This window comes from Eurosta solidaginis, chromosome 4 (genome assembly GCF_040869045.1).
Source record: "Eurosta solidaginis isolate ZX-2024a chromosome 4, ASM4086904v1, whole genome shotgun sequence".
NCBI lineage: Eukaryota > Metazoa > Arthropoda > Insecta > Diptera > Tephritidae > Eurosta > Eurosta solidaginis.
Window position 1 is genome coordinate 124911114 of NC_090322.1, and position 21814 is coordinate 124932927.

The window sequence follows — 21814 nt, forward strand, 5'->3', positions numbered from 1 at the left end:
AGCTCAAGGCCAGAACAATAATTTTTTTCTAATGATAATTATTGTTATTTTTTAATTTTTCTAAATTTGAAAAATTGTATTTTTGTTTTTGGAATAGTAAGTAGAAAATGTTTCAGACAACCTGCCATAGCTGCGCAGATAGATCCATTTCGAAGGGTGCTAAGCCTTCATCATCAGTACGCTTTAGGCATGCTGTGCTAACCATTTAGCTATACAGCGGTGGTGTGTTTGACTGGCAAATTTGCTACTTCTATTCCTTTTTACCAACCATATTTATTCAGCGTTGCGCCATCTGGTGCAAATCACTGATAATGTTGGATTTTTGTTTATTGTCAATTACTTTGTTTGACATTCCCAAGTGCTCATGGTTTATTAACAATTGTTTTTGTTTTTATCGGCCTGTTGATAAATGATTCAAGGTTCGATTCGAGCTCAAGGCCAGAACAATAATTTTTTTCTAATGATAATTATTGTTATTTTTTAATTTTTCTAAATTTGAAAAATTGGATTTTTGTTTTTGGAATAGTAAGTAGAAAATTTTTCAGACAACCTGCCATAGCTGCGCAGATAGATCCATTTCGAAGGGTGCTAAGCCTTCATCATCAGTACGCTTTAGGCATGCTGTGCTAACCATTTAGCTATACAGCGGTGGTGTGTTTGACTGGCAAATTTGCTACTTCTATTCCTTTTTACCAACCATATTTATTCAGCGTTGCGCCATCTGGTGCAAATCACTGATAATGTTGGATTTTTGTTTATTGTCAATTACTTTGTTTGACATTCCCAAGTGCTCATGGTTTATTAACAATTGTTTTTGTTTTTATCGGCCTGTTGATAAATGATTCAAGGTTCGATTCGAGCTCAAGGCCAGAACAATAATTTTGTTCTAATGATATTTAATTGTGATATTTAATTGTGAATATTAAAACAGAATGAATAAAACATAAACATAATACGTCATGAGATATTGTAATGTAGTATGTAAGAATGAACCAGATATATGTGGAGTGAAACATGAAAAACGATTGGCAAGAGTGACATCGACACTTTCATGTTTCACCAAAGAGTATAAATACAATAAGAGGCGTCACTCGTTATTTTTTTGGCATTTACTCGATGTATACTGAGAGGTAGTCGCTACTTTTTTTTTGGGCGAGATTTTTATAAATGTCTTCTATACATTTTCGTGGGGTATTTGTGTTTATTTTTCGACTGTATTTAATTAATTTATTTAATTCTCTTTCCAAAAATTACAGTTGCACAAGGGGCCTACACGGCATGGATAAATTCGAGACAATTAAAAATGTCCCTCTCAGAAAACATTCGGCATCAATTTTTTCAATTTTCAGCGAGATACTCGCCACAAAATAACGAGTGACGGCTCTTATTGTATTCATCCTCTTTGGTTTCACCGCCATCATTATAAATTTGGCAAATATACGTGTCGGACGTGCTCACAAAAAGTTTATTAAATAAACGCGAATTAACATTTTAAAATAAAAAAGTAGTTTTAATTAATTTCTAATGTGTACCTGGCGGAAAAGACCGCCCAGACAATCATCATAAACTCTACAGAACCAACAGTTTGGTGGCGGCGCCCTCCGCGCTAACCTAAAGGGTAGAAGGTAACCCCACTTATTTTTCCATCATATTTGTGTGTGCATGGCCGGGTACGGCATGAATCTCCACCTAATTCTTGGGTAGCAGAAGATAACCGTAGTTATCTTATATAGTTAATAAATTCATCAGAAAATTACGAAAATGTCCTAAGGAATTATGTAGTTCAGTACTTATCGGGTATTTGTAAACTGATTGCTTCCTATTTCTACTACTAATATTTTTCAAAAAATCGCAAAGAAACAACACATTTAACGGATGTCAATTCGATTTGGGAGCAAAATGGGTGCAATTGTCAAACATTTTTGTCAGCCGAGCAAACCTCTTGTGAGGTTTCTTGGCCATTGCCGGGGCTTTCAATAATGTTTCTAAAAGCGCGATTATCGATGGTCTTAATTACATTACAGTACATCCCGCCTTAATCAGATGGATCGGATGCATGTTAAATTGGAGGAAGATTACATCAGAATGGGGATTGTACGAGGCCACGAAATCAGTGGACAGGGGCACGCCGCAGGGAGGGGTGCTATCACCTCTGCTGTGGACGCTGCTCATCAACCAACTGCTCAGGTAATTCGATGAGGGACCCGTAAAACTTACGGCTTACGCAGATGACGTTGCAATTGTCATAAGTGGAAAGTGCCTTCCAACGATTAGTTCTTTGATGGATCGGGCGCTTCGGGATATTCATACCTGGGCATCTAATGTCGGGTTGAAAGTCAATGCGGAGAAGACGGATATGGTCTTGTTTAAAAAGAGGTACAAGGTCCCAAATTGGACCAGGCCTAAGTTAGGAGGGGTGACATTACAGGAGAAACCTTGCACAAAATATCTAGGAATCACCATAGGCAGTAAGCTGTCATGGAAGTTCAACGTGGAGGAGGGGGAAGAAGGCCTCAACGGCACTCTATGCATGTAAAAGAGTGCTGGGGTGTACGTGGGGCTTATCGCCCTCTCTTTCTCGTTGGGCTTTTACAACGTTTGTAAACCCTATTCTATACTATGGAGTTCTTGTTTGGTGGAAAGCCACACAAAAAACAACATACCTCACAAAATTAGAGGGGTATGCAGACTAGCGATGCTTAGCATTACGGGAGCCCTGAAAATAACCCTGACGGCTGCACTGTATGCCATTCTGTACATTCCACCTGTAGACCTGGTAGCAAAGAACATAGCGTTAACAACTGCAACCAGGCTCGGTGCCTCGGGGCAGCTTGAGCGCCGACCATATGGCCATAGTAGTATAGCGTCATCAATCACAAGACGAACAGACTACCTGATTCCCTATCTTCGCTTCGAGGGAGATCTTAAGGCCACAATAGAGGTGGACGGTTGGCGCAAGGGTGCGCAAATGGCGGACGAGGCGATACATGTGTACACAGATGGTTCCAAAGTAGTGGGAGTAGGGTCTGCGGTATACTGTGCTGATCCGGAAATAAGCAGATCCTACAGGCTGCCGGATTACTGTAGCGTTTTCCAAGCGCAAATATTAGCCGTAACCAAAGCAGTAGAAACCCTGGAAGAGAATAGCTTAAGCTGCAGCCGTGTTAACTTTTATATTGACAGTCAAGCAGCAATTAAGGTAAGAATCTCGCATAGCACAGCATCTAAATGCGTGTTAGAGTGTAAGCAGTCTCTGGAGAGAATCGAGACAGGGAGAAGCATACATCTATATTGGGTCCCAGGGCATATTGAAATAGATGGGAATGAAAAAGCGGACGAACTAGCTAAAAAAGCCGGATCCCTTGAAGCTTGACGCCCAAATTAGACTAGGCGAGATTAAGCGAAGGCGAGAGGTGCACATGATCGACCAAGCGGGAAAGGCGTGGGTTTAAGCGCGAGGCTGTAAAGTGTCGAAGATTATGTGTAGGTCTTACAACCTTAGACTAACAAAGTTGCTTCTATCATTAAAAACAGAGAACTGTAGACTCATGACGGGTATTCTGACTGGACACTGCCTTCTGGCGTCACATGCCTTTAAATTAGGCTTGGTCAGTGATAGCAGATGTAGGAAGTGCGGGTTGGAGGAGGAAACGATCGAGCACGTTCTGTGCTCGTGCCCTGCACTTGCCAGGCTAAGAATCCAGCTATTAGGAGTGATACAGATGTCATATCTAGAAGCAACAAGTGGCCTATGTCCTAGGAAGCTTCTAGTATTTGCCAAAAGGACGGAGTTATTTTATAACATAGATCCTGGTTTTTGATAGGGTTTTTCAGTTTGGTCGTTAAAAAAAAAACTTCTGGTAACACTACGGACTCAATCAGTCTATGTGAGGTCCTCATGGACCGGCCAGTTCAACCTAGCCTAACCTAAACCTCTTGTGATTGAATCGTGTTATTTGCGCATTTCTAAAAAGGTATTTTTCAAACAAACGCCAATGCTTCAATTGTTGGCAAATATTTTGTTTAAACTTTTTTGTTAGACTGCAGCAATAAACAAGTAAGGAAGGTTAAGTTCGGGTGTAACCGAACATTACATACTCAGTTGAGATCTATGGTGGCAACATAAGGGAAAATAACCATGTAGGAAAATGAACCGAGGGTAACCCTGGAATATGTTTGTATGACATGTGTATAAAATGAAAGGTATTAAAGAGTATTTTAAGAGGGAGTGGGCCATAGTTCTATAGGTGGCCGCCATTTAGGGATATCGCCATAAAGGTGGATCAGGGTTAACTCTAGAATTTGTTTGTACGATATGGGTATCAAATGAAAGGGGTTGATGACCATTTTAAAAGGGGGTGGGCCTTAGTTCTATAGGTGGATGCCTTTTCTAGATATCGCCATAAAGGTGGACCAGGGGTGACTCTAGAATGCGTTTGTACAATATGGGTATCAAATTAAAGGTATTAATGAAGCTTTTAAAAGGGAGCGGTGGAAGTTGTATAGGTGGTCGCCTTTTCGAGATATCGCGATAAAGGTGGACCAAGGGTGACTCTAGAATGTGTTTGTACGATATGGGTATCTTATTAAAGGTATTGTAACGAATTTTCCGCAAATCCTCTTATTTACCCTTTTTGCTAGGTTCGTATCGCTAAACTGTTGAATAAATAACTCCAATATTGAATAATGGAAAAATGGCCTTTATTAAAATACTTCACAATAACACTCAAACTGTGCAACGAATAGCTTAATAACCAAACTGATAGCTTAAAGGAAATAGACTTTCAAAATAATACTGCTATTGCTCGCTAGATATCGTCTTAGTCGTAACTGCTTGACAACTCAAATCAAACTGAATTACAGCGCCTCTACATCCGTCGCCTTTTATACTCTTTGATTTTAACATTCGCATCTTCTAGTCGCTTCGAGAATCTACTAGTCCAGCAGCTCTCAAACTTCTCAGCTGTAACTACAATTGCACAATTTTATAGTTTTTCTCATTGCATACTTATAGGAGTATCTCAGATATATGCATGTGTTAGTGCATTGACTCTCCGCTGCTCGTATACGTACATGGTACATATATGTAGACGCAGTTATTGTTTCGTTTATGTAGATACATAATGATTGAATTATTGATGTGCATTCACGTCACTGCTTAGCATCGGCTTAGAGCTGGCAGCACTCCTTAGTTTTGATAATATTCGTAACACTGCCCTCCACCTAAGTCTGATCGTCCCGATCAGACAAATCTCTCGATCTAAACGCTGCTAGCATCGCCAAATGTACCACTCTTCTACTCCGTGGTTTCTCAATGCTTTGTATGCGGTAGATGGTATCACTGATCTTCTTCACAACCTTGTACGGGCCTTCCCATCTGCACCGAAATTTGGATGGAACATCTTTCCGCCGGTGAGGGTTGTATAACCGTACCAAATCTCCCGCCAAGAAACCTTTCGAATTATTGTTCTCATGGTACCTGTGTTTCATCGTACTACTCAATACCCTGGTTCGTTCCTTCACACTCTGTTGTTTGGCCGATGAACTACTTCGTAGAGCTTGCGCTGGACGGATTTGCTTTGCATAATCAGTATCGTTCCCACGTTTCCCCACAGTAGTGCGCTCTGGCTTGAAACTACCCTCGCATTCTTTCTCGGAAATTCGTTGCTTCGTTTTCCTGCGTCTTTTAGGTTTTGTCAATGCCAGTGTTTCTCTCACAGGTACTTTTGATTTTGATTTATTTGGCCCATTCGATCTATCAACCTTTGCCTTTGACTTTCGTGGTCTTTGTCGAGTCTTTTCCACCAGTACCCGATTACTGCTGAACCCTTTTTCCAAACTAAAGTTAAGTGGTATGTCCTGGTTCTTATAGCGCATAATTTTTCTCCGCATATCGATCCTGATGTCATGGTCAACCAAGAAGTCCACTCCCAATATGACTTCATCAACGATCTCTGCCACAACGAATTTGTGTAGAACCATGACTTTTCCAATTAATACCTCACATACCACTTCGCCTTGGACTTGATTATACTCGCCTGTGACCGTACGCAACCTTGCTCCAGGTAATGACTTTACTCTCCTGTAGACCAAATCAGATCGAATCAAGGAATGAGATGCCCCGGTATCTACAGTCAGTACACGCTCTTTACCATCCACATTCCCTCTGATAGTAAGACTGCTTGATTTCCTTCCAATCTGCGACACAGATATCACAGGGCATTCAATAGCCGGGGCAAGTTTTCGTTCTTTACATCCGACACGCTCTTGCTCATTTCCGCCAGCTTTGCATTTACGGCGACCCACATTGTTGGAACTATTAGGACCAAGATCGCAATGACGTGCAATGTGACCTGGGTTGCCGCACTTGAAACATTTAATAACTCCGGCATTCTTCTGTTGAGATCCCTTCAGTGCTTCCAAAATTGTGTCTACCCACTCTGGCCTTTCTACTTCCACACGGCGTGCTTTGAAAACTGGCTTACACAGAAGCGACGCTGTTTTCTGAATCAGAGCATGCGATACCGTTTCAGCAAATGTTAGTTTTGGATTCGCATATGTAGCCCGCTTCGTTTCCACATATCGTATGCCATTTATAAAGCTCTGAATCTTTACCCTTTCAGTGTATTCCACGGGTGCGTCCGCATTTGCGAGATGAGCCAACCTTTCAACATCCGAGGCAAACTCCTGCAAAGTCTCATTCGCTCTTTGGTGACGGTTTTGCAACTCAATTTGGAATATCTGTTTCCTATGCTCGCTTCCATAACGTCTCTCGACAGCGGCCATCAATGCTTCATAGTTGTTCCGCTCTCCTTCGGGAATCGTCTGTAGGATTTCGGCTGCTGGCTTTTTCAATGCCACGAACAGAGCTGCAGCTTTATCTTCAGCATTCCAGTTGTTCGCTGCCGTCGTCTTCTCAAATTGGAGCTTAAATACCTGGAATGGAACAGAACCATCAAACGTTGGGGATTTTACCTTCAGAGTAGACGTTGAAGTGATTGGACGGTTCAATTGTAACTCCTGAATCCGACCTTTCAAAGTATCTATCTCGGCCTCCATTTTATCTTGTCGACCACTGAACCCTTCCTGAAACTGTGTTAGTTTCTCTTCCATACGCGATTGTAGTCGTGCAGAGATCTGCGATGATACCTGTGCTGAAATTTGTGTCGACATTTCTGATATACGTGCCTCTTGTGCTTCAATTTTAGATGTTATTTCTGACGACATTTCTGAAATGCGTGCCTCCTGTACATCCATCTTGGATGTTATCTGTGTCGACATTTCTGACATATGCGTTTCTTGTGCTTCAATTTTCGATGTTATTCGTGTCTCTTGGGATTCCATCTGTGATGAAATTGTCGATGTTTGAGCAGATATTGCAGCCAAAATCATGTTCAAGTCTGTGCTCGTAACTGTCTGCGATGTTTCGTTTTTCTCTTCAATTTTTGTTATTTCCTCGCTATCAAGATGCAAGTCATACTCTTCCACATCAATTCCTTCTGCTTCCATTGCCTCTCGTAGCCGTGCCTGAAGTTCAAGTTTAACGCCGCTTGTATTCAATCCACGGCTCTCCAACTCCTTCTTTAGTTGCTGGAACTTCAATTCACTGAACTTTGCCATGTCCTTGTTGTCCTCTGGAATTTATTCAAGAATTCCTCTTCTGACACCAATTGTAACGAATTTTCTGCAAATCCTCTTATTTGCCCTTTTGCTAGGTTCGTATCGCTAAACTGTTGAATAAATAACTCCAATATTGAATAATGAAAAAATGGCCTTTATTAAAATACTTCACAATAACACTCAAACTGTGCAACGAATAGCTTAATAACCAAACTGATAGCTTAAAGGAAATTGGCTTTCAAAATAATACTGCTATTGCTCGCTAGATATCGTCTTAGTCGTAACTGCTTGACAACTCAAATCAAACTAAATTACAGCGCCTCTACATCTGTCGCCTTTTATACTCTTTGATTTTAACATTCGCATCTTCTAGTCGCTTCGAGAATCTACTAGTCCAGCAGCTCTCAAACTTCTCAGCTGTAACTACAATTGCACAATTTTATAGTTTTTCTTATTGCATACTTATAGGAGTATCTCAGATATATGCATGTGTTAGTGCATTGGCTCTCCGCTGCTCGTATACGCACATGGTACATATATGTAGACGCAGTTATTGTTTCGTTTATGTAGATACATAATGATTGAATTATTGATGTGTATTCACGTCACTGCTTAGCATCGGCTTAGAGCTGGCAGCACTCCTTAGTTTTGCTAATATTCGTAACAGTATTAATGAGTATTTTAAAAGGGAGTGGACCTTAGTCCTATAGGTGGTCGCCTTTTCGAAATATCGACATAAAGGTGGACCAGGGGTGACTCTAGAATTTGTTTGTAGGATATGGGTATCAAATTAAAGGTATTAATGAGTATTTTAAAACGGAGTGGACCTTAGTTCTATAGGTGGATGCCTTTTCGAGATATCGCCATAAAGGTGGACCAGGGGTGACTCTAGAATGTGTTTGTACGATATGGGTATCAAATTAAAGGTATTAATGAAGGTTTTAAAAGAGAGTGGTGGTAGTTGTATAGGTGGTCGCCTTTTCGAGATATCGCCATAAAGGTGGACCAGGGGTGACTCTAGAATGCGTTTGTACAATATGGGTATCAAACGAAAGGTGTTAATGAGTATTTTAAAAGGGCGTGGGGCTTATTTCTATAGGTGGACGCCTTTTCGAGATATCGCCATAAAGGTGGACTAGGGGTGACTCTAGAATGTGTTTGTACGATATGGGTATCAAAATAAAGGTATTAATGAAGGTTTTAAAAGAGAGTGGTGGTAGTTGTATAGGTGGTCGCCTTTTCGAGATATCGCCATTAAGGTGGACCAGGGGTGACTCTAGAATGCGTTTGTACAATATGGGTATCAAACGAAAGGGGTTAATGAGTATTTTAAAAGGGCGTGGGGCTTAGTTCTATAGGTGGACGCCATTTCGAGATATCGCGATAAAGGTGGACCAGTGGTGACTCTAGAATGTGTTTTTACGATATGGGTATCAAATTAAAGGTATTAATGAAGGTTTTAAAAGGGAGTGGTGGTAGTTGTACAGGTGGTCGCCTTTTCGAGATATCGGCATAAAGGTGGACCAGGGGTGACTCTAGAATGCGTTTGTACAATATGGGTATCAAATGAAAGGTATTAATGAGTAGTTTAAAAGGGAGTGGAGCTTAGTCCTATAGGTGGTCGCCTTTTCGAAATATCGACATAAAGGTGGACCAGGGGTGACTCTAGAATATGTTTGTACGATATGGGTATCAAATGAAAGGTGTTAATGAGTATTTTGAAAGGGCGTGGGGCTTAGTTCTATAGGTGGACGCCTTTTCGAGATATCGCCATAAAGGTGGACCAGGGGTGACTATAGAATGTGTTTGTACGATATGGGTATCAAATTAAAGGTATTAATGAGGCTTTTAAAAGGGAGTGGTGGTAGTTGTACATGTGAAGGCGTTTCCAGATATCGACCAAAATGTGGACCAGGGTGACCCAGAACATCATCTGTTGGATACCGTTAATTTATTTGTATATATAATACCACGAACAGTATTCCTGCCAAGATTTCAAGGGTTTTTTATTTCGCCCTGCAGAACTTTTTCATTTCATTCTACTTAATATGGTAGGTGTCACACCCATTTTACAAAGTTTTTTTCTAAAGTTATATTTTGCGTCAATAAACTAATCCAAATACCATGTTTCATGCCTTTTTTCGTATTTGGTATAGAATTATGGCACTTTTTCGTTTTTCGTAATTTTCGATATCGAAAAAGTGGGCGTGGTCATAGTCCGATTTCGGCCATTTTTTATACCAGTACAAAGTGAGTTCAGATAAGTACCTGGACTGAGTTTAGTAAAGATATATCGATTTTTGCTCAAGTTATCGTGTTAAAGGCCCAGCGGAAGGACAGACGGTCGACTGTGTATAAAAACTGGGCGTGGCTTCAACCGATTTCGCCCTTTTTCATAGAAATAAGTTATCGTCCCAGAATCTAAGCCCCTATCAAATTTTACAAGGATTGGTAAATTTTTGTTCGACTTATGGCATTAAAAGTATTGTAACGACAGCCTGTCTCCATACTGGCTTGAATGGGTGACAGCGTGTATATGTGTCTATGTGTTTTGTGTCCAGGTCCGTGCCTTAGCCGCAATGTTGCCATTAACATAATATTGTAACGAATGTTAGTAGCACTGAGCAATGCTATCGTCTCTAAGCCGATGCTAACCAGCGACGTGAATGCACATCAATAATTCAATCATTATGTATCTACATAAACGAATAAATAATTGCGTCTACACATATGTACGTATACGAACATCGGAGCGGCAATGCACAAATACATGCATATATCTTATCTGAGTTGTCACAAGAGAGAGCAATAATTTGTGCACGTAGTTGTGGCTGGCGATTTTGTAGCCGAAACTAACTAGTAACTTCTGGAAATAGAAGAGCCTAGATGTATGCAGCGTAAACTATAAAAGTGGCGCAGGCGAGTAAGAAGTAATTCAGTTTGATTTGAGTTGTCAAACAGTTTGATTAAGACGATATCTAGCGAGCAATAGCAGTGTTATTTTGAATAGTAGAGTTTCATTGAGCTATCAATCAGTGTGGTTATTAAGCAAGCTATTCGTTGCACAGTTTGTTATTGTGAAGTACTTTAATAAAGGCCATTTTGCATTATTACAAATTGGAGTTATTTATTCAACAGTTTAGTGATTCGAACTTAGCAGAGGATTGCAAATAAGAGGATTTGCAAGCAAATTCGTTACAATATTATCATAACAGCATCAACATTGACAACATTGTACCTATAGTGAACACAATGTTGCAACGGAAATAAGATGTTGCGCTTGGCATCATGCTGTTATCATAAGTAAAATCTCACCATGTTGCTATCAACCTATGTGTTTGTTCTGTTCTGGTGTGTATGAGGATGTGTAAGTTCCTGGTAAGTACAATGGTTTTCTCTGCCCTTGAATTTTTTTTTATCTCCCACCAACTTGGCATGCCCACTGGGAAGCTGGCGTCCACATAGCCAATTTTCCAAGCAAGCCAAAAGCAAATTTGCATGCATATATGCACGCCTCCGTACAGACATATGTATGTCGGTGTGTATATCAATCATGCAGACAAAAAAAAACAAAAAAAAATAGTTTTAGCATCACCAGGTTTCTTGCACTAGTTATTCCCCAAGAATAATGTTTTTCTTTCCTTATATTAACAGGACACTCCCTTTTGGAAAGAACGCACTGGGCAGAGCATTGAAAATTACGGTTTGCGGCCTAAAGGCCGAATTAGCGACATACCGCTCCAACAATAGCAACCACGAGTTTTGGTATTGGCGGCGCAACGCCAACAGTAATCGTCACAACACTTTATTATTTAGCCGACGGCAAAGCAATTTTAGAAACATGTCTTATTGGAGGGGTTAGAACGCAGCAACAACAGCAACTACATTGGTACCGGCAAACAACATCCACTACAGCATTTTTTTTTGTTGACAACACACGGCCGCAACAACCACAACTTGTATATATTTCCATCTTAGCGACATACCGCTCGACGACAACAACACTATTTTTGTGAGATTGGCGGCGCACCGCCCAACAACCAGTACAACAACGTTCGTATATCGGCGACATATCGCCCAACAACTATTCACATCCAAAATCACTACACTATAATTTTATTTGGCGGCGCATACACTACAACCACAGTGAAAACACAAGAACTTGGCAATATCGAGGAGGAGCATTTTCCACCAGCGGCATTGGGTCGCAACAACAATACCCACAAGCGCCACACTAAGTCGTTATGTATTGGCGCGCAATACAACAACAACGGCAACGACACCACAGGTAACTAAAATCCTAGGGAGCTAACACAACAAATAAAGAAAAACGGCAGCAACCATCACAATAAAGTTGGCAGCAACATTTACACATTTTGGCCTTACAAACTACCACAAGCACAGGCGGAGGGAGGAACGGTCCCGGTGTTGGATTTGGTCACATTATTTTTTTTATTGTATTTTTTTATTATTACGTTTATTTATATCTCGTTTATATTGTCGGAAGGAGCATACTTTTAGTAGGAAACGGGCAACAGGGGTCATTTAGTTTCAGGGGTCAGACGCCTATTTGGGATTCACTTTAACACCATACTTCCTAATGGTGGCACTCTCCCTCCAATTTAAATATTCTCATTCGTTTATTCCTTTCATCCCTTTTTTTTGTTTTTTTGGTCTGACGTTCCATTTTTTTTTTTTTCCCCCTTTTTTTTATCTTTCCTTACCAGATACATATTTTTCTTAGGTGTTTCTTTCTTTTGGCTATGCATGGTAGCCGTAACTCAGAATCGTTAAACTTTGAGCTTTTAAAATCTTTTTTTCGGTTTTTTTTGATTTTTGAAAAAAAAATAATATTTTTTTTTTTATTTTTATTCCGGCCAATATACCGCGTTATTGGTCTCTCACCCCGAAATTGTAATGATGCCTTCAGCATCATAAGCATCCTTTCTTTTGCTGGTGCGAATATACTTTTTTTTAAAACACGTTTCACCGTCACGTTGGTAGAATTAATACTATCAAAGCACTCATTACTAAAGATCACTAGCGAGTGATCTTGGCTGAGTGATTGCGGGTGGCCAACGTGGGCGTGGCCTGTAGAATTGTATGCATGCTAAGAGTATTTCTTTTCAGCGTTTTCAGCAAAGCTACTCAACTGCAGCGGCGCCGTTGGAAGAGAAGAGTAACTTGGTGAGTGTTTTGAGTGAAACATAAAAATTTATCAAAATACACCTGTTTAGTTGTATGTACATGTGTTAGCACAGATTCCTGCTCTTGCAAAAATAGAACAGGAATTAGCAAATCAGAAAAATAAGAACAGATTGCAACGAACATACGTGCATGCATGAAAAACGTACATACATTTTGTTTTCATAAACATATAAATTCTTTTGCTTTGATGACCTACTTTTGCGTTGTACATATTTGATCTTATGTTTACTTGAGCGGTTGCGGTAGGTCAGAGATTAGGGTACTTGAATTTTTTTTGTTCGCCCTCTTATTTTGTTTCATTTTATTTGAATTTGTAATTTTATGATTTAGAATTAGCTCCTATTAATAATATGTCATTAGGGTGGCCCTAAAGGTTTAAAAGTTTTTTTTATTTGAGTTCAGAGACTTTGTCTAGTAGCCATAAATATTTTGTATTGTATGGAATTTGGAATTTATCTACTTCGTCCTGCCTTCACATGAATTTGTAATGTTAGCTAGTAATAAGGTTCAGTATTATATTTGAGCATTTTTTTTTTACTTTGAGTAAGTAGGAGTTTAAGAAATTGATACTAGTTAAGCCTTTTGGAATCCTTGGCAAATTATTTTGTAGTAAACTTTGAGTTCAAAGTTTGTTGAAATTATTGCACTTATTACTAGTTGGTAATTTGGAAACCAAAAAATTTTGTAAATAAATCATAAGAATTATGTTTGGATGAAATTTTAATATTTTCAATAATGCAGGGCTAAGTCGAATTTTGGTGTTGGTGCTGCGCTTGCGCGCGGTAAGGTAAGGTGAAGGTGAGTGATAGGGAAATGACTTATTGACGGATGGACAGACTTAAGTCAGGTTTGGGGGCACTGTAAGGCAAACAGGAGCCAGCACAGTGCCCACGGTGCAGTGCAAGTTGCACTGCAGAGGGAGGGTAGACTCCACCTGACAGGACAGGCCTCCATCTTTTTCCCCTCTTAACTCTGCCCCTCACGTTTATTTCTATTTGTTTCAGCTTTCCCTTCTTTTACAAAATATGCAGGTATGAACCCCCTTTTTGTTCATGTGGCTGCGGGTGAGGACGGTGGTGAAATACCCCGCCCAAGACGACGAGCTAGCCTGGGCCCGCACCCATACCTGCTTGCCGCCGCTCCTTCGCCACCCAAACAGTCAGCCACGTAACAATGGCGCCCAACGACAATAGCCCGATCACCTTTTTCACTCTTCCTTTTCCCTTTTTATCAATTTTAAATTTGTATTTTGTTTTGCAGTTTTTTTTCTCGATCCCCATTAATCCTTCAAGTTCCGCTTACATTTTTTTTTTTGTAGTTTCCAAAATTTTCTATCAGTTTTTAGCTTTGGTATTCCGAACGTTAATAGCTCGACCAATTTTTCATTTACACGTTAATTAATGATCTCTTGTTTTAAATTTCCCATTTTTACTTTAATTAATTATTTCCTATTTGTCATTCTTAATTTTTTTCAACCTTTCCTTTCTTAGATTTTCCATTTTTTTTTCTTTTACCCTTCCAAACCCAATCCTTATTTCCGTCTTTTGACAGGACAGGGACAGTCATGATGGCAACGCCGGTTGGGTTCACCTGATCGACAAGTGTCATCATGACCAGATGATAGGGATTAGCTGAGTGTCCATGTCAGGGTTCCTTTGTTGAACTTTAACAGCTCGACAAAGTGGTAACTGGTATGACACTTAGCTAGCGACGGACTTAGGTAGGAGATCGTGGCGAGCTGTTCAAGCTACCTTACCGGGAGTCCAGCACTGCCGGTAAGTGAGGTTTACAGTCGTCGCCACGATATTTAGGAGTAGGAGGTGTGGCATCCACTCATAGGTATAAGTTCGTGAACGTGAAGTGCCACACTTCCACGGACAGCACGATTGACCAGACTTCAAATACATAGAGACGGACTAACCTATTTGTCATTTTTGAAATTCTTAATTTTTTTCAACCTTTCCTTTCTTAGATTTTCCATTTTTTTTTTCTTTTACCCTTCCAAACCCAATCCTTATTTCCGTCTTTTGACAGGACAGGGACAGTCATGATGGCAACGCCGGTTGAGTTCACCTGATCGACAAGTGTCATCATGACCAGATGATAGGGATTAGCTGAGTGTCCATGTCAGGGTTCCTTTGTTGAACTTTAACAGCTCGACAAAGTGGTAACTGGTATGACACTTAGCTAGCGACGGACTTAGGTAGGAGATCGTGGCGAGCTGTTCAAGCTACCTTACCGGGAGTCCAGCACTGCCGGTAAGTGAGGTTTACAGTCGTCGCCACGATATTTAGGAGTAGGAGGTGTGGCATCCACTCATAGGTATAAGTTCGTGAACGTGAAGTGCCACACTTCCACGGACAGCACGATTGACCAGACTTCATATACATAGAGACGGACTAACCACCTTCGCTGAACCTTCGCCAAGGCAGCACCACAGACACCAATACAAATACATTAAATTTCATTTGGAAACTTTTGATTTCAAATTCAAAATTTAATATTCTTGGAGTTTCGAGATTATTAAAAAAATTTTTTTTTTTTACTGAATATTTCTTAGGAGGATTATTTCCAAACATCTTGCTTGAATTGCGTTTTTTTTTCGAAAATTTACATCCAACTAGCTCACCCACACAAACATAGTATTAGAGTTTGGTTTTAGTTTTAGTTTAATTTTGTTTTCAGTTTTATCCCTGAGGTATTTTTTTTTTTGGATTCTGGGTCAGACCCTTAAATCGTCAAACCTAGATCACTAGGTATCAAAAATATTATTCGCATTTAATTTTTGATCCCTGAGTTATTTTGTTTTTGGTTTTGGATCATATTTTTGGGTTGGATACGAGACATTTAAGGCAGAAAAAAAAAAAAAAGGTTTGTCTTGCGACGCATACACACAAGAGCCAACATATAATTTGAATTCTCCCTTTTGCAAGTCCTAAGTTTCTATGTTTCGATTAGCATATACATAATATTTTACACCCAAACAAACCTTGTTTTAATTCTCACACACACACACACGCACATAGCCCCTGAATTTAACTTCAGTTTTAATTAATTTTTTTTATATACTTAAGCATTTTTGTTTTTGATACTAGCGTATAAGTTTTTTTTCCTCATACGCATAAACCCACAAATCACTTGAATTACCATACACATACATACATACATACAAACCTATCACTTAATAATTGAATTGAATTTTTATATACATACATATATTGTAATTTTTATATCCATTATTTAATATCCTTTATTTATATATTTTTTTATTGGGTTTTGGGTGAATTTGGACCTGTTATCTTATAGTATTTACTTTTTTATTATTTGTTGGATCTGCAAGTACAAGCAGATTGGTTTTATCGGGATATTTTCTTTGCATCTCATTTTTTTTTCTTTTTCGCATAATTTTTTTTTTCTCTTCTTTTTTTCCATTTGGGTTGCGGTTTGGATATCGTGTCCTTGGATATATTAGGGTGTCTGGCTAAATAGATTCTTTTATTTAATTTTTTTTTTCAAATTTTTTACATAAATCTATTGTTCAGACAGTGAATGTCTGATAAAGAGACAGAGAACCGCGTAATTGGGGGATTGGGGATTTTAAATTCCGATAGGCGCGTTACGAGAAGTCACACTCGAGCGCTTGATCAAATCGTGGGTTCAGTTTTCAACCAGATCGACACTGGTATTCCGAGGGCCGTCGGCTTTGTGCCCACAGACTATTTTAATAGGTGCGCGTCGCGGATCTTCGGATCTTTTGGCCCTGAACGCCCGATTAGGATCTCTGTCGCGAACGGGGTGTCAGTCAGTGAGGCTGAAATTCATTGAACTTTTCCCAGAAGATCGATTTGGTGTGCCAAATGTCGGATAGCGGAGATGAGGGTGCCCGAGGGGGCGATGTTCCAGTGATGGGCGCACCAGTAGGGGATCCCAGAGGTCTTAATGCCCCTATTCCTGAAGCCTTGCTTCTAACGTTAGAGAAATATTGTAATTTTACATTAGAATTCTAATGTAGTTCTCTAATGTATTTCGAATCGAAAACTAGGTTAGAGAACTAGGTTAGAATTCGACTGTGGAACGATTCGAATAACACTAGAAATGCGATGTTATGATTATTGTCAGAGTTATCGATTATTTGCACGACATGATCACTCATCCTTAGTGTTATACCAACAAAATAAAAATAGTGAAAAGTTGTGCTGAGATATTTTATTAGCTGTGAAATAAGTTTATTTTATTTATAACAAAAATAGTAAGTGAAAATGAATAAAAAAAAATTAAAAAGGGAAAGCGAGCAAATTATTGAAGTGCTATGGCATGAAGAAAACGCTTCCTCATCGGCAGCTCAAACCAACGCTTAGGCCAATCCTGAGGGAATAACTGGAACTGAAAACTTAGACACAATACATAGTAGTGAAACATACGATAGTGATACAGATGACAATGAATCAGAGCAGGAAGATACAGACTTGAGACAAGACTTGTCCGACTGGGCCGTCGACTTCAATATATCGAGTGCTGCGACTGACGCTTTATTGAAAATTTTGGGGAAACGCATTTCAGGACTTCCTTTATGCTCTAGGACCCTCAAGAATACGCCAAAAGAATCAAAAAGAGTACAAATGGGTTCGGGTGAATATATTCACTATGGAGTTAAAAAATCGTTAATGGATTTCTTGCGCAAGAATGATTTTCGTGATATTCGCTTGGATTTAAACATTAACATTGACGGACTTCCTTTGGCCAAGAGTTCTAGTTTACAAATATGGCCAATTTTAGTTAATATAAACGGGTCAGATGATGTTAGGGTTATTGGAGCTTATTGCAAATCAGCGAGTGCGAACAACTTTCTAAGTAATTTTATTGATGAATTACATTGTTTAATGGAAAATGGATTACTCTTTAACGAAAAGCTTTACACTGTGACTTGCCGAGCCTTTATATGTGACGCACCCGCAAGAGCATATATTCTTGGTATTAAAAGTCATTCGGAGTATTCCTGTTGCCCTAAATGTACTCAAAAAGGGGAGTTAAAAAATCATAAAATGGTGTTTATTAAAGAAAACTGTTCCCTTCGAACTGATTCAGACTTCCGAGCGCGTTTAGATAAACGGCATCATGTTATTTCAGAGCCAACCGCGATTGAAAAACTTCCAATAGATATTGTGAAAAGCTTTGGTTTGGACTATATGCACATAGTCTGTCTTGGAGTTACTAAAACTTTATTGATGGCTTGGTTAAGGAAACGTAATAGACACTATTCACTATCAAATCAACAAATACAGTTAATAAACTCAAGACTGCAGTGCTTATATAGCCAAGTGCCAAACGAATTTTCTAGACGTCCACGATCCCTGAAAGAACTTGAACGATTCACAGCCACTGAATTGAGGGCATTCTTACTTTACACAGGAATTTTTTTATTGAAAGATATTTTGGACCCAGTTTTTGCTCTAAGCATCAGAATACTATTAAATAAAGATCACTGTATTAAATACAATGAATGAGCTAGCCATATGTTGGATAAATTTATAGAACTTCTACCCGAGTATTATGATAGTGATTTTCCAACCTTCAATTTCCATTGCTTAACCCATTTGGCAAGTGATACTTTGCATTTTGGACCTCTGGAAACTTTTAGTGCCTTTAAGTTCGAAAATTATTTATCAAAATTGAAACGAAAAATTCGGAAGCATAACAATGTCGCTGCACAGGTATATAATCGTATCGTGGAAGAAAGCATGTGTTCAAAAAATGAAACAAGCCCAGTAATAGAGCTGAAAAAGGGGAGTTTTATAAATGGCTCACTCTCATATGTAAAATCTTCATCATTTTACTTTTCGCGTAAGGAACCTGACAATTTTTACACTGTTTCTGAGAAGTTTTATAAAATAGAGGCTATTAACCAAAACGCCATCCTTTTAGGGAAAGAAGTATTAAATTTAGACAATTTTTTTGAGGCACCTATACGATCTGGACGTCTAAAATAAAATCAACCAGTAAGTTGCAGTTTTCAAACGCTATATTTCAACATAACTTAAACGAAGTTTCAGGAAAAGTAATAAAGTTCAATTTTTATGACAGCGACCTCCATTTTTTTGCACCTTTCCTTCATTAATTTACACATATGTATAAACATTTAGCTTCAAATTCTTTAAATTAAAACTTACTGATTCAAAAGAACGTATATTTTTCAAACAGACAGACGAAGACAGAATGAATTTCAACAGATTTTTTGAAAGCGCCACAGATGACAGCCCCATAACAAAAAATGGTAAACATTTTTAAATCAATAAAGTATTCGAAGTAATAAACAATTTTGATATTTTTTTGTTTAACCAGATCTTGAAGAGTTCGGAAAAAAAATATTGGACCATACAAAAGCATCGGAGCAAAAAATGCTCAAAGGTAAACCAGGACCTACAGTTGTTTAATATATCAGTAACTAATATGTCTTTATTTTACAGAAACGCATCATAATGAAAAATCTGTGAAGAGGACTATGACGCGCATCTTACAAGAGACGAAGCAGAGAACAAACCATAGCCAAAAGCGTCGGAGCAATCTTTTGTTGAAAACTCCTTTCAATGATTTGGAAAAGTTTCAAAACTTTGAAAAGGAAGTGCAGGACCATGGCAGCAAATATGAAAACCTGGTAATATATTAATACTTAATGGCGTACATATATGAATAATTTATTTTCAATAGTGCTTTGTAAAAATAAGCGTAATATTTGCATATTATCTAACTATGTTTTTATCTACATTATAAGTTTTCCAAAAATGTATATTTTCAGAAAGACGAATTATCCACCGTAATGGCTCACACTGGCGAAAAGTTCGTTAGAAATGCATGGCGGAAAATATTGACAGACGGTGTTGCTCAGCAGCTATGTTGAAAAGGGACAAACGAAAAAAAGGCTGTAAGAGCACTCAGTGTGACGTCCTACTTAAAAAGTATAATACTACCAATTGTGAAATACCTTTAGCACTAATTATTTGTTTTTGTATTTAGGTACATTTTCGTCCAAGTTCCCGCACTCGACAGATTCAGATTTCGAGCGAACTTCGATAGCATTCTTTAAACACGCCAAGGGACGCTTCACCAAGAAAAAGTGCTATAAAGAAAATAAAAAAGCAAACACACAGGAATAGGACCATTAAAGTTTCAGTTTTAAGTAGGATTTTGAATTATTTTTAATTTATTTTTAATTATGAAATGTGCAAATGTACCTTTAATCACTGTGTTGTTTAATTAGGATTTTGAATTATTTTAATTTTATTTTTATACCTTTCATGAAAATGAAATGGTATATTAATTTCGTCACGAAACCGAAAATTGTAAGTCCTTAAAGGAAGATAGATAGACCCATCATTAAGTATACCGAAATAATCAGGTTGAAGAGCTGAGTTGATTTAGCCATGTCCGTCTGTCCGTCTGTCTGTTTGTATGCAAACTAGTCCCTCAATTTTTGAGATATCTTGATAAAATTTGGTGAGCGGGTGTATTTGGGTGTCCGATTAGACATTTGTCGGAACCGACCGGATCGGACCACTATAGCATATATCCTCCATACAACCGATTTTTCAGAAAAAGAGGATTTTTGTAATATCTTACCCAATTTAACAGATTGAAGCTTCAAACTTCGCCATATACTTTCGTATATTCCACATATTGTTCCCTGAAAAAATTGATGAGATCGGTCGTATATATAGTATATATCCCCCACAACCGATTGTTCAGATAAGGAACTTTTCGTAATTACTGCCCTATTTTAAGAGCTAGAGGCTTCAAATTTCAACGAATGCTTACGTATATAGCATATATTGTTGTCTGAAAAAATCATAAAGATCGGTGGTATATATAGTATACATATATATTTTCGCAAATTTTAGCCCCATTTTAACAGCTAGAAGCTTCAAATTTCACCGAATACTTACGTATATAGCATATAATGTTGTCTGAAAAAATCATAGAGATCGGTTGTATATATAGTATATATCTCATACAACCGATTGTTCAGATAAGAAACTTTTCGCAATTTCTACCCCATTTTAACAGCTATAAGCTTCAAATTTCACCGATTGCTTACGTATATAGCATATATTGTTGTCTGAAAAAATCATAGAGATCGGTTGTATATATAGTATATATCTCATACAACCGATTGTTCAGATAAGAAACTTTTCGCAATTTCTACCCCATTTTAACAGCTGTAAGCTTCAAATTTCACCGATTGCTTACGTATATAGCATATATTGTTGTCTGAAAAAATCATAGAGATCGGTTGTATATATAGTATATATCTCATACAACCGATTGTTCAGATAAGAAACTTTTCGCAATTTCTGCCCCATTTTTACAGCTATAAGCTTCAAATTTCACCAAATGCTTACGTATATAGCATATATTGTTGTCTGAAAAAATCATAGAGATCGGTTGTATATATAGTATATATCTCATACAACCGATTGTTCAGATAAGAAACTTTTCGCAATTTCTACCCCATTTTAACAGCTATAAGCTTCAAATTTCACCGATTGCTTACGTATATAGTATGTATTGTTGTGTCAAAAAATCATAGAGATCGGTGATATATATAATATATATATGATGGTAGATATAGTATATATATATAGTATATATATATTTTTTTTGCGATTTCGGCCCCATTTTAACAGCTAGAAGCTTCAAATTTCACCAAATGCTTACGTGTATATCATATATTGATGTATGGGTCCGTATCCGCGTACTGTAGATGGTAACGTGTATGTCTTTGTTTGTCTAGATCACTTTACTAAGTTTGTGTTTTTAAAACCTATGAGAAGGGCCACTTCAGCTGAGGTTATAAAATTTTTAGAGAAAGAAGTCTTTCACGTGTTTGGTGTCCCCGAATATGTCCATTCGGACAACGGCAAACAATTCGTCTCGGAAATATTCAAAGAGGCACGACACACGCGAGAACTGCATTTTATTCACCTCAGGGTAA

General features: G+C 38.4%; 2 protein-coding genes across 2 annotated transcripts in view; one reads left to right on the forward strand and one right to left on the reverse strand.

The window, feature by feature from the left end:
* LOC137250276 (myosin heavy chain, clone 203-like) overlaps window positions 1-21814 on the reverse strand; it is a 77362-nt gene that overhangs the window by 13201 nt on the left and 42347 nt on the right. The window lies entirely within an intron of this gene.
* On the forward strand, window positions 16975-20105 carry LOC137250275 (uncharacterized). Its single transcript, XM_067782776.1, has 6 exons — window positions 16975-17077; window positions 19027-19099; window positions 19168-19233; window positions 19293-19480; window positions 19622-19781; window positions 19840-20105. Exons 2-5 carry the CDS (start codon window positions 19042-19044, stop codon window positions 19721-19723), a joined length of 414 nt encoding a protein of 137 aa, XP_067638877.1. The 5' UTR covers window positions 16975-17077; window positions 19027-19041; the 3' UTR covers window positions 19724-19781; window positions 19840-20105.